Source organism: Fopius arisanus, unplaced genomic scaffold (genome assembly GCF_000806365.1).
Source record: "Fopius arisanus strain USDA-PBARC FA_bdor unplaced genomic scaffold, ASM80636v1 scaffold00005, whole genome shotgun sequence".
NCBI lineage: Eukaryota > Metazoa > Arthropoda > Insecta > Hymenoptera > Braconidae > Fopius > Fopius arisanus.
In genome coordinates this window covers 765306-778181 of record NW_011887744.1, presented here as the reverse complement: position 1 = coordinate 778181, position 12876 = coordinate 765306, and the positions used below count along the sequence as shown (strand labels likewise).

General features: G+C 41.3%; 3 protein-coding genes across 3 annotated transcripts; 2 read left to right on the top strand and 1 right to left on the bottom strand.

Moving 5' to 3' along the window:
- The first annotated feature begins 684 nt into the window (after positions 1-684).
- On the top strand, positions 685-6525 carry msk (importin-7 msk). Its single transcript, XM_011315697.1, has 6 exons — positions 685-1210; positions 1827-1908; positions 2222-2531; positions 2614-5111; positions 5234-5377; positions 5555-6525. The coding sequence occupies exons 1-6, from the start codon at positions 1127-1129 to the stop codon at positions 5620-5622; spliced, it is 3186 nt and encodes a 1061-aa protein (XP_011313999.1). The 5' UTR covers positions 685-1126; the 3' UTR covers positions 5623-6525.
- An 841-nt stretch (positions 6526-7366) lies between these two features.
- UbcE2M (NEDD8-conjugating enzyme UbcE2M) lies at positions 7367-8936 on the bottom strand. The gene is made up of 4 exons (XM_011315696.1): positions 8632-8936; positions 8460-8554; positions 8177-8383; positions 7367-7780 (listed from the first exon to the last, which is right to left on the bottom strand). The coding sequence occupies exons 1-4, from the start codon at positions 8732-8734 to the stop codon at positions 7640-7642; spliced, it is 546 nt and encodes a 181-aa protein (XP_011313998.1). The 5' UTR covers positions 8735-8936; the 3' UTR covers positions 7367-7639.
- A 147-nt stretch (positions 8937-9083) lies between these two features.
- Positions 9084-12840, top strand: Oseg1 (intraflagellar transport protein Oseg1). Its single transcript, XM_011315695.1, has 2 exons — positions 9084-12569; positions 12643-12840. Exons 1-2 carry the CDS (start codon positions 9138-9140, stop codon positions 12727-12729), a joined length of 3519 nt encoding a protein of 1172 aa, XP_011313997.1. The 5' UTR covers positions 9084-9137; the 3' UTR covers positions 12730-12840.
- Positions 12841-12876: the final 36 nt, after the last annotated feature.

Sequence of the window (12876 nt, the reverse complement as noted above, 5' to 3'; positions counted from 1 at the left end):
ATCGAACCCGGGCCGTCGGCGTGCTAGCCGAGCACGTTACCACTAGGATAACGAACTATTATCATAATATAATTTCATTAGTAGTATATATTTTGCAAAAGTATCGTTTTAAAAAATTGTTAATTTTTCAATTTCACTGGATATCTTCTCGATTTTTAAAAATTCAGTTTTTAAACAATATTTCCATTGATTAGCCAATTAAAAAAAGATAAAATTGGAATTATTTTGAAAAAAAAAAATGAATGTTGCTGGTATCGAACCCAAGGGATCCGCGTGCCAGTCAAGCGCGTTGCCAATTAGGCAATTCGCTCATTATGAAAATATCATTTCATTAGTGGTATATCTTCAATATATTGAATAATCTTTTTCATTTGAAATTCCACAAGATGTGGCTTCCCCCTTCCGCTCGTTCTACAGTCGACTAAATTTCAATTAAACAAATAAAAACAAAGAGCATTCATACCGCAGAAAATAAAATTCACCCCCTCAACTTGATGGACACCCCAGCATTACGTGTGGCGCCCTCCCTCTCTTGGGGTGCAACACTACGATGCCGCTGGGGTCACTCAAACCCCCAGAACTGAGCCTTTCCTTTAGTCAATCCTCTCTGATTGAGCCTTTACTTTATCCTATCCTCTTCGTGGTGGATCTCTAGTTCCACAACTTCCACCGAGTACCTGGAAAATATATAAAACCGGAAATCAACGAAATCGCCACCTGGATAAACTAAACTCCACTCGTGCAACGACAATTTCGCGGGTTATGTGATTCACTTCTGTTTTTCACCTCGACCATTTTTTTTTCGGTGAATGAGATGTCAAAAAATTTGCAGAGTTGTTGCGTAAACTTTGGTCTTTAGAATCCCACTGTTTTGGTGGGTATATCACCCATAAATTGGGTAAATTCATCGTTATTTTTTTGAGTAATTGTAACAGCCATATTGTTCATGTGTCACGTGATGGAGAGGGAGCAATGAGGAGAATGCGCCGGGTGGCGATTTGCACACACACATTTTGTTAGAGTCAAAAGAAGAAAAATTCTTCTCACGCGTGTTTAAAGTTTAATTGAGAAAATCCAGCGTGCAGGCTACAGATATTTTTTGTAATTGTAATTAGCCACTGTGATCATGGATCCACGTAAATTGACGGAACTGTTGAGGGCAAGTATTGACCCGGCACAGCAAAAACAAGCTGAGGAGCAGCTTAATCAGGTGAGTCGTCCCTCGATGATGAAAACGTGCTCCACGAATCATTTGTCCATGGACCCTTGCTTATTTGGCGTTATTCCATCGATAATGCCAGTGGCACATATTCCTGGTGCTCTTTTTCAGGCATAAATCCCTCATTTATCTGCATGCCCCTGGATCTCTCCAATAATACTCACTAACTATGCGAATGAATTTTTCAGGCCAAGCTTTTATCATTACATATGCATACTCCTCGAATTATTCAGTACTAGGGATAAATTATCCGGTTTTGAAACTAGTTTACAGGAATTTGTCGGATTTTTTATGAGGGTGGGAAACGAGAGAGATTTCAAGACGCCTTTTTGGGGCATTAATGTACTCAATCAGAAAATTAGTCACTTTGGTATGCGAGGGATAACCCCAAGCTGCCAATTGGAATGCCAATCATATGTATTCCATTCTTGAATTATATATAACCAAGATTTCCATGTTTCCTCCGACTCCAATTTTCGGGCTCGACGAGTCAAAGATTCAGGGAGCAATTATTGTCAGACAAATGGGGAATGAGACGATCAATCGAAGGCAGAGGAGATTATATATATTTTTTTATTTCATCAATTCAATGACTGGTTGATTTCAGATTCACAAAATAATCGGGTTTGCACCGAGTTTACTGCAAGTTGTAATGTCGAACGAAGTTGACATGCCTGTCAGGCAAGCTGGTACGTAAAATATCCCCCAAATATCATGAAAATTCCAGGAGAAAAGATTTTAGTTGCCCAGTGGTTAAGTGAGAGCAGTCGAATTTTGTTTTTACAAATATAGCTTCAGTCTGACGATTATTGATTTTAAGAGAAAATCTGAAAAGGTTTTTTTGTCCGAATTTTAATCAGTGGAAAACAGTTCCTTAAGACTTTCGTCTTGCATTTATAGCTGCGGGGATAAATCCACGATGAAGAGAAATATAGACTTCGACTTATCTCACATTATCACTTAGTTATTGATTTATGTCACATGGAGTGTTGAATATTGCAGGCGTTATATACTTGAAGAATTTAATAACAACAAGCTGGGCTGACCGTGAACTCCAGAATGGACCAGCTCTATTCAGCATTCATGAACAGGATCGTGCCATGATACGTGATGCCATTGTTGATGCTGTTGTACATGCACCGGAGCTCGTACGTGTTCAATTGGCTGTTTGCATCAGCAACATCGTTAAACATGATTTTCCAGGGCGTTGGACTCAAATCGTCGATAAAATAACGATTTATCTGCAGAATCCAGACGCTTCATGTTGGCCTGGAGTTCTTCTGGCGCTCTATCAACTTGTTAAAAATTTCGAGTAATCTATTTTCTTGCAACTGATTCGCAATCCGAATTTTCCCTCGACATTACGTTCCTAACGAAAAAAAAATGCGTTTTAGGCACAAGAAAGCAGAGGAACGAGGTCCTTTAAACGAAGCGATGAATTTACTGTTCCCCATGATCTATCAGCTGATCTTACGTCTCCTACCAGATCCGTCTGAGCAATCGGTCCTCCTTCAGAAGCAAATACTCAAAATATTTTTCGCCCTGACACAGTATTCTCTTCCCCTGGATTTAATTTCGAAGGAGGTATTCTCCCAATGGATGGACGTTGTTAGACAAGTGGCTGACAGGCCAGTGCCTCGATCACTCACGAATGGTCCCGATCTCGACGAGGATGAACGCGCCGAATTACCCTGGTGGAAGTGCAAAAAATGGGCCCTCCACATTCTCTATCGTATGTTCGAGAGATATGGCAGTCCAGGCGTTGTAACCAAAGAGTACAAAGAATTTGCTGAATGGTACTTACGAACATTCAGTGGTGGTATACTCGAAGTACTTCTCAAAATACTTGATCAGTACAGGCGAAAGATCTATGTATCCCCGAGGGTTATTCAACAGTCCTTAAATTATATAAAGCAGGGTGTGAGTCACGCGTTCTCCTGGAAATTTCTGAAGCCACACATGTTTGAGATTATCAGAGATGTTCTCTTTCCAATTCTCTGTTATTCAGCGTCTGATGAGGAGATGTGGAACAGTGACCCTTACGAATACATTCGTGTAAAGTTTGATATATTCGAGGACTTTGTGTCACCAGTAACAGCAGCCCAGACTCTGCTGCAGGCAGCTTGCAAGAAACGTAAGGACATGCTTCAGAAAACAATGCAGTTTTGTATGGAAGTGCTGACGAGTCCAAATGCCGATCCCAGACAAAAAGATGGTGCTCTGCATATGGTCGGTACTTTAGCTGATATTCTTCTCGAGAAGAAGCTGTATAAGGACCAGATGGACAAAATGCTGGTGCAGTACGTTTTTCCAGAGTTCGTCAATCCCCATGGGCACATGAGGGCACGTGCTTGCTGGGTCCTCCAGAATTTCTCAGATATAAAATTCAAACAAGAAGCCATTCTCGTCGAGGCCATTCGATTGGCCACAAATGCACTCCTCCATGAGCAAGAAATTCCGGTTAAAGCCGAGGCAGCAATGTGCGTGCTGACACTTTTAACAGCTCAAGATAAAGCCAAGAAATACATTGAACCACTGATAAGGCAGATAACCCTTGAGTTGCTCAATATAATAAGAGAAACGGAGAACGATGAGTTAACGAATGTAATGCAGAAGATAGTGTGCACCTATACTGAGCAATTGATGCCGCTAGCTGTTGAGATATGTCAGCACTTGGCGACAACATTTAGTCAGGTACTGGAGACAGACGAGGGGAGCGATGAGAAAGCTATCACTGCGATGGGTCTTCTCAACACAATTGCAACGCTACTCGCGGTTATGGAGGATCAGCCTCAGATAATGGCACAGCTGCAGCCGACAGTTCTCCAAGTTGTCGCTCATATTTTTGGACAGAGTGTTATTGAGTTTTATGAAGAGGCACTTTCTCTCGTTTACGATCTCACTGGTAAATCTATATCTGAGGACATGTGGAAGGTTTTGGAGCTGATGTACCAGCTGTTCCAGCAGAAGGATGGCTTTGATTACTTCACTGACATGATGCCAGCACTTCATAACTACATCACAGTCGACACTCCAGCGTTTCTCTCCAATGAAAATCATATTTTAGCCATGTTCAATATGTGCAAAACTATATTGACTGAAGATGCTGGGGAGGATCCAGAGTGTCATGCAGCCAAACTTCTGGAAGTTATTATTCTGCAGTGCAAGGGACAGATAGATCAGTGTATACCGTCCATTGTGCGACTTGTCCTCGTACGTTTGACCAGAGAAGTTAAGACATCCGAATTGAGAACTATGTGTCTTCAGGTTGTCATAGCAGCTCTGTACTACAATCCGACGTTGTGTCTGGAGGCTATGGATGGACTCCAGGGGAGTCTCGGTCAATCTACCGAACCGATTGCCTCTCACTTCATCAAGCAGTGGATTCACGACACGGATTGCTTTCTGGGCCTTCACGATCGCAAACTCTGTGTCCTTGGATTATGCACTCTCATCAGCATGGGTCCAGCCAGACCTCCAGCTGTCAATGAATGCGCTCAACAAATTATTCCATCTTTGATTTTACTTTTTGATGGTCTTAAGCGAGCCTATGCTGCTAAAGTCGCCGAGAACGAGGAGGAGCCGGAGGACGAGGAGGAGAGTGACTTCGAGGAGGAGGTTCTGTCGTCAGACGAGGATGAGATTGACGACGCTAGTCAGGACTATCTGGAAAAGCTGCAAGGCAAAGTGACGAGGGCAGCTGGTGCACATGAATTCAATGTCAATGCGTCGATACAGGATGGACATGGTGAGCACAAGTCAGATGATGAGGATAACGATGACTCGGATTTTGAGGCAAACGAGGAGACTACCCTAGAGTGCTACATCACACCTTTAGATTTTGATGGCAATAATCAGGATGAGTACGTCGTTTTCAACGAAGTTATGCAAGGTAAGTGGTTTTTATTTATATTTTTAATTTTATGACGTAAAACGATTTTATATTGAATTTTATGATTGGACAGGGATTATTATTTTTAAAAAAATCGTTAATGGTCAATTAATTTCCTGCAGATATTGAGAGAACAGATAGACAGTGGTACACAGCATTAACCAGCCATCTGACGTCAGATCAGAGGAAAGCCCTCCACGAGGTGATTGTACTTGCGGATCAACGCAAAGCTGCCCTAGAGAGTAAAAGAATCGAACAGAGTGGTGGTGAGTTGAATGAGATCGATTTCTTCCGGGTGGCGGAAAAAATATCCCCGGAAAGAATATCCCGGAAATATCTATTTATCGGAGATATTTTTTCCGGGGATATTTTTTCCGGGATATTTTTTTCGAGGATATTTTTTCAGGGATTCTTTTTCTTATCATTTTGATTTTATGTTGCAGGATATGCCTTCCACTCCCAGACTGTGCCGACTTCATTTAATTTCGGTGGTACGCCCTTAGGTCGATAAAAATAAGTTTTTCTTAACAGTTATATTTCTAGAACACGTATAAGTAAGTAAAGAAGGAATAAAATTAATCATGAAACATTCGAGTACATCTGATCGATGGGCAAAGTACGAATAAAGAATTTTCAAAACGAGGATTTAACAGAGAAATGAATGGAAGCAAAACACTTATAGCGCACGATTGTAAACATGACCACTTCGAAGACATTACGCATCCTATTTACTATTTTTGTGTAAAGTGAAAGATCTTGTACATTAAATGCACTCTTTGCATAATCACAATCGTGATGAAGCCTATGTCAAAAAAAATTTAACAAATTACGAATAAGAATGATTTGATGGGTCGAACAGTGAGGCAATAAAATGAGTCTGAGCCGGTGGATTTTGTACATTGTGGAACCGACGGAGTTAACGATAATGCTTTTGTCAAAATACAGAAACCACTGGTCGTGGTATGTATTGATTTTACATAAATGCTTTGGATACTAATTTATTTCCACTAGTACTCCGTTTAGTGAATCTCCTTCTTTTCATTTTTCGAATAGTTTTTAAATAATTCTCATTCATGGTTGCAGTTTAACCAGACACAGTATCCGCTAGAAGCGAAAAGTTACGTTAATCATACCGAAAATTTTAGTTGACCTTCATTTTTCGTTTTTGTTTTTGCAAGCTGAAGGATCTTCAGAGGAAATTGAGTTGATGTGGTATTTGTTAAGAAAAAACTGTTAAATCGTTGGTTTTAAATATATCAAAAAGCTACTTTTAATATGAAGAATTGATTTTTAATCTCAATTCGTACTAAGATTTGTTTATATTTTCTGCGATCGCCTGACCTGGTACAATTGAATTGTGGAAACCAAGTGCAACAGGAGTAATAAAAAGCCCAGTCAAAGCCAAAAAAAAAAATACAAATCGAAGATAATTGAGTGAGAAGTGCCTTGTAAGAAATTTGAAATATTATAAATGGAAAGGGGGCGATTGTCGCAGAATTATTGTTTCATTTATTTTTATAATTGAATATATCTTTACATAGCTGCGTGAGAATTTTTCGAGTCGCAACAATTTTATTAATTTTTAATTTACATCTCTTATTTAAAAAAAAAAACCAGAAAATTATCGAGTGCGGAAAGTATTGAAGAGTCTTTACAACAAGATTTATCGCTCTCTGAAGCACTCACCCAGTCCCCCAGAGAGCCAATACTCCCCCCCAATGAACTATTGCGTTAAGCCATAAACATTTTTTAATTATTGCAAAGTAAAAAAAACGTTGACAACCAAACGGGACTACAATTTCAGTGATAATTTTTTCATTTTATCTAAGTTTAATATCAGTTCAGAAAAAAATGAAATGGTGAAAGCTGACAAGAAAAAGGAAGTAGTTAAAAATATTTATAGCATCAATCGACCAACGGGAGCGTTATGTTCCCTCGATATTTAATAAATAAAATCCGGCGTAATATTTTCCTCACGACTACCACACATTTTTTCATTCACATTTTTTTTCCATCTTCAACTTCTCAAGTATCTAAAATTCTTTTACGCAATTTAATTACCCAGCAATTCATCATTTTTTTTTACAATTAATCTCCACATCGTCGTGTTCGAATTGAAATTAAATCACGTTAGGAGGCGCCTTGAGAAGATATATTATGCAATTGTACACTTAAACTGCCCGAGCAGCGACAAAAGTTGGCGCTTTGCATGTGCGGAAGTTTGTCAATAAAAAAATCGATATGAAATATCCAAATGATTCGTACTGCTCTATATATTTTCGGAGAGTAATGGAGGGAGTCATATCCCGTGGCTATTTTACATGATTTAAGTTAGCCAAATGTGTAAAAGCTGTGGCAGATATTTCGGTAAAACCAAGAGAATAAAATGAAAACAAAAATAATAACGGAGGTCGACAATAGTGCCAATTTACTTTTTTTTTTGTTACTGCGTCGGGGAGCTCAATTCTTCTCTAGATGACGATTCGTGAGAGATTGCATTGAGAATCATTGACGTAGAAAAAAATGTATCACTTGAGACACCGTTCGAAGTAGAACGAACCGACGTAGCCCCCTCTCATCGCTTTTGTTACGTTCTGTTCGAAGGCTCTCCTGTTGTTCTGTAATACCTCCGCAGCTTCTTTGTTGAGTGGATCTTCGGGATTGGGTTCCTGCAGTCATCACAATAAAATCAATGAAAACAAACTCAACGAGTTGTTAAGCAGAGCGATCGCAAAGCGAGATAAGACTTTTTATTTCGGGCTCAGTTTCCTGAATTCATTGAAAATTTAAAAAAATTGACGCTTCCCTCTCTCTGATATTCTTAAACTTTTTTTTGGAATAATGAGTCATATCGTAAAATATTGATTTCAGGCGGAAGTATTTAGGACTTTTTTTGGAGTTAAAGAAACTTTAGAAAACCACTATTTTAATATTTTTTTCTGACATACTTTTCGAGGTCGAAGAGTGGTAAATATTGGACCAGTTTGCTACTGATATCTATGGAAATTCTTTTTCACAATCCATAACCACCACTTGAGAATTCAATGAAAAAATCATAAACTCACCAAGAAAAGATACTGCAATCCATATACAATAGAATTAATCGTGAGTACAGGCTTCCAGTCTTCCCTCAGAATGTTGAGACACACATTTCCCTCAAGATCAATATTTGGATGATACACTTGAGTTTCACACTTGACTTTTGGCGGTTCATGGGGATAATTCGGTCCAACCTTAAAGCTAAATGTGAATTTTCCCCCCCTGTAAAAACCCTGAAACGTAAAAAAAACCAATGATGCACTCAATCATCCGATAAACCTCGACGATGACGCTGATAACAGTCATTACCTCATCGGGACAAATAACTAATTTAAAATTTAACAAGTCATCGGGATCGGGGAACTCTGTGTTGCATGTTTTGGGAAGATTCAGCTCGTTGATATCTGTGGTGATAAATTATGGATTTGAACGAATGCTGGATCAATAGTTCTCATCTTCACAGAATAATGCTCGGTCTAACCTTTTGTAATCCTCAGCTGTGCCGCCGATGCCTTCTTCTGAGTACCTGCCTTCGGTGATTCGCCATCTTTTTTCGCTTGTTTCAACGAAAATAATTTAATCATGTTATCGACACTGCTAAATCAGTCAGTATGACTCCTCGAGGCATACAAGACACGTTTATTGATAATATCGTGGAATTTACGAATCACAGACGTTTTCGGTACGAGACTTAAATTAAACACGATGGTTTCAACAATAAAGGAATTCTAGAAATAAGTTATTTGACAAGCGCGAGCTGCACTCGCCTCCCAAGCGACGTCGTACTCACGACCTTGACTAAAATCACGGTTCACGATTAAATGTTTGGTTATGTTGAGGGTTGCAATGTCGACGGCGTGAAACTAGAATTTACTAAAAATCCCGTGGGTTACCCTGGTAACGGCACAACAGATCAATTTGACAATTCCTAATGCTCCTAATTCAAGAGTAAAAACAGCAAGTTCTGGGAATTTGCTGTCCTGAAGGATGAGGGCACAGTTGGCTTGGGTCGAGGAAGTCCAGGACAAGACAGAGCGATGCATTTACGACTTGTGCTTCAATCCTGATGGAAGTCAACTTATTGTCACTGCTGGTCAGCAAGTACTCGTGTATGAAACAGAAAAAGGCGTGCTGATTCAAACATTGAAAGGTCATAAAGATACTGTTTACTGCGTATGCTACGCAAGAGATGGAAAGAAATTCGCCTCGGGTGGTGCGGACAAGAGTGTAATCGTGTGGACATCGAAACTCGAAGGAATCTTGAAATATTCCCACAACGATGCAGTCCAGTGCATGCAGTTCAATCCAGTATCCCATCAGCTGGTCAGCTGCTCGATATCCGACATCGCTTTTTGGTCATCCGAGCAGAAGGCGGTGCAGAAGCACAAGTCTGGGGGTCGAGTGAATTGCTGCGCCTGGACGAGGGACGGACAGTACCTGGCAATTGGTTTGGCAGCTGGTTACGTATCCATACGCAATAAAAATGGTGAGGAGCAGACAAGAGTCGAGAGATCAGGTGCAACATCGATATGGAGCCTGTCATGGGGTCCTCTGAAGGACGACTCCAATATGGATGTCCTCTGTATTGCAGAGTGGGGTGGAACCATATCCTTCCACAGCCTCTTTGGCAAACAAATCGGTCGAGAGCGGATTGTTAATTTCATTCCCCTGAAAATCGTGCACTTCCCCGAGGGACAGTATCTCCTGGTAGTTGGAAGCAATAGAAAATGTCTCCTGATGACCCACGAGGGGATTCAGCTGTCGACAGTGGGTGACAGTTTCTCCTCTTGGGTGTGGAGTTGTGCAGTTCATCCAGCTTCGAGTCATGTCGCTGTTGGAAGTCAAGATGGTAAAATTACGTATCTCCAGATGACCTGGAGCATTGTCCACGGCCTCTATGGGGATCGTTACGCCTACCGTGAGAATATGACTGATGTTATAATTCAGCATTTGACCACGAATCAAAAGGTTCGCATCAAGTGCAAGGATTTGATACAGAGGATTGCAGTTTATCGAGACAAATTGGCAGTTCAGTTGCCGGAACGAGTGATCATTTATGAGCCATCTGGTACAAATGACAGTATGCATTATAGAATTCAGGAGAAACTCCCTCAGACGCTAGACTGCAATCTCCTCGTAGTGACGTCCAATCATCTGGTTCTGTGTCTTGAGAAACGACTGCAGAGTGTATCATTCACTGGAGTCGTCGAGAGAGAGTGGATCCTGGACAGTCCCATAACGTATATCAAAGTGGTTGGGGGGCCTGCAGGCAAGGAATGCTTAATCACAGGCCTGAAGAGCGGTCAAGTCATGAAGATTTACCTGGACAACCCCTTCCCTGCGCACCTGGCGAAGGTTGAAGGCCCAATTCGATGTTTGGACGTGAGTTCACTCAAAGAAAAATTAGCTGTTGTCAGTGAGAATAATACACTATCAGTATTCGATCTCTACACAGAAGAGAAACTTCAGGAGTTCTACGACGTCACGAGTGTTGCTTTCAACCGCGCCTTCGAGGACATGATGTGTTTCTCAGGTAGAGATTACCTGGCGACAAAAGTCGCCAATTTTCCAGAGTATAAACAGAAATTCTGTGGATTTGTTGTGGGCCACAATGGATCGATAGTCCACTGCATAAATGGCACGAACATCATCAGGGTGGAGGTTCCTCTGTCCTCGACGATGTACCAATATCTTGAGATTGGGATGTTTGATGAGGCTTATGCAATCGCCTGCCTTGGGGTGGCAGAGAGTGATTGGTTGGCCCTGGGAATCGCAGCTCTCGATAAATTGGAGTTGAAGATAGCTCAGGCTGCATTCGCAAGATTGAAGAAACTCCGTTACATTGAAATTGTGTCTGACATTGAGGAGAAGTTGAAGTCTGGGGAATGGGGAAAGGAAGCCTGCATGGCAACAGCTGCAGCTGCCATGGGTAGACTTCGAGAGGCTGCGAGACTGTATCAAAAAGCTGGATTACAGCAATATGCTCTTGACATGTACTCAGACCTGAGGATGTTCGATATAGCTCAAGAATTTATAGCCGCTGGTAACACTCAGGATCGAACGGTTCTTCTTCGGAAGCGTGCGGAGTGGGCTAAGAGTCTGGGAGAGCCTCGAGCAGCTGCAGAGATGTTCCTGGCAGCTGGGGATGTTCAGAGAGCCATCAACATCATTGCTGAGTACGGCTGGATTGATATGCTCATCAAAGTGGGAAGACAATTGGATAAAGCTGAACGTGACAGTCTCTCCATAATTGCCAAGAAGCTGAAACAGCTGGGGGCAACCCATGGAGCAGCTGAGATTTTTAGTCGTCTTGGGGATGATCCTGACGTCGCTGATGTCCTCGTTGATGCTCAGGCCTGGCCAGAGGCCTTCGAACTTGCCGAGAGAAATCCTAAACTGAAGTCCAGAGTTTATGGGCCCTACGCGAGGTGGCTGGCGGAGACTGGTCGATTCTCAGAGGCCCAGAGGGCATTTCAAACTGCTGGACAACCTGAAGAGTCCATCATCGTACTGACAACGTTGGCTAATAATGCAGTGTGCGAGAGACGATTCAGGGATGCCTCTTATTTTTACTGGCTTCTCTCTCAGTTGAGTTTAGATTTGAATAAAAATACTGAGGAGATAAAAATTGTTTTTACTGAGTATGCGGACAAAGCCGATGTGTATTACGCGTATTATGAAGTGTTCAAGTACATGGAAGAGCCTTTCACCTCGTTGATGCCTGAGGCTCTTTTCAATATTTCTCGATTTCTATTAATGAAGATTCAGGGAATGCGGGTGGATGGAATTTCTAAATTGACGATAACTTATGCGCTAGTGAAGCAAGCGAGGATCTTGGGGGCTAATAAATTAGCGATGCAACTATTGGAGAGATTGAGGGGAATGAAAGTTCCGGAGCATCTTCAGGCGCAAATTGAAGTGGCCACTCTGGGGGCCAGGGCTTATCAGTACAGAGATCCTGAGGAGCTACTTCCACTCTGCTACAGGTGTTCAACTTTCAACTCACTGTTACCAGCGAACAACACTTCTAGCAATAGATGTATACAATGTGGCCTCAGATTTCAGCACTCGTTCGTTATGTTTGAGACTCTACCTCTTGTTGAATTCGAGCTCGATAATGCTATCACCGATGAAGAGGCTGAAAGATTGATTGAGGAACCTGTGCCCTCTGCTGATAATTCTACAGTCGTTGAGAATCAATTGACGATTAATAGTAATGAGGCTGATTTATTCACTGCGAGGCTGATTAAATTCGATGATAAAACCAATGATTCTGTGGTGAAGGTGGGACGAGGGGTTCTCAGGAGCATGGAACCGTCCAGTGTTTTGATTGTCAAGTGGCCTGAACCATTCAAGACTCGATACTACAGGAATTTACTCACTGATTTACAGGTTACGTTCTGCAAATCATGTCTGAGGGTGAGAATTTTATCATTACATTTTTATTATTCCAGAGACGTATGCAAATTATTATTATTTCTTTTTCTTCTAGTTTTTCCATGCAGACGATTACGAATTGGCACTTCTTCGCCACGGGCACTGCCCCTTCTGCAGGGTCTCAAGCTCGTCGGTGAATTGATCGTATTCTAGTTTAGAGATCACGTCACGTACCTGAATTTACAAAATTTGATAGAATTTATCATGAAAAACCGAAAATAGTGAAATAATTGAAATATTTTATGTAACAGTGAAGAAATACCAACGAATAAAATAATCAATGTTACAT

What these genes read in the sequence shown, in the direction of transcription:
- UbcE2M (XM_011315696.1), bottom strand. Translation starts at nt 8,734, where the DNA reads ATGATTAAATTATTTTCGTTGAAACAAGCGAAAAAAGATGGCGAATCA. An exon ending in ACAGCTGAGGATTACAAAAG is followed by an intron (nt 8,555 to 8,631) that starts GTTAGACCGAGC and finishes TTATCACCACAG; the next exon opens with ATATCAACGAGCTGAATCTT. An exon ending in TAGTTATTTGTCCCGATGAG is followed by an intron (nt 8,384 to 8,459) that starts GTAATGACTGTT and finishes TTTACGTTTCAG; the next exon opens with GGTTTTTACAGGGGGGGAAA.
- Oseg1 (XM_011315695.1), top strand. Translation starts at nt 9,138, where the DNA reads ATGAGGGCACAGTTGGCTTGGGTCGAGGAAGTCCAGGACAAGACAGAG. An exon ending in TCTGCAAATCATGTCTGAGG is followed by an intron (nt 12,570 to 12,642) that starts GTGAGAATTTTA and finishes TTTTTCTTCTAG; the next exon opens with TTTTTCCATGCAGACGATTA.
- msk (XM_011315697.1), top strand. Translation starts at nt 1,127, where the DNA reads ATGGATCCACGTAAATTGACGGAACTGTTGAGGGCAAGTATTGACCCG. An exon ending in CAACTTGTTAAAAATTTCGA is followed by an intron (nt 2,532 to 2,613) that starts GTAATCTATTTT and finishes AATGCGTTTTAG; the next exon opens with GCACAAGAAAGCAGAGGAAC. An exon ending in TTTCAACGAAGTTATGCAAG is followed by an intron (nt 5,112 to 5,233) that starts GTAAGTGGTTTT and finishes AATTTCCTGCAG; the next exon opens with ATATTGAGAGAACAGATAGA.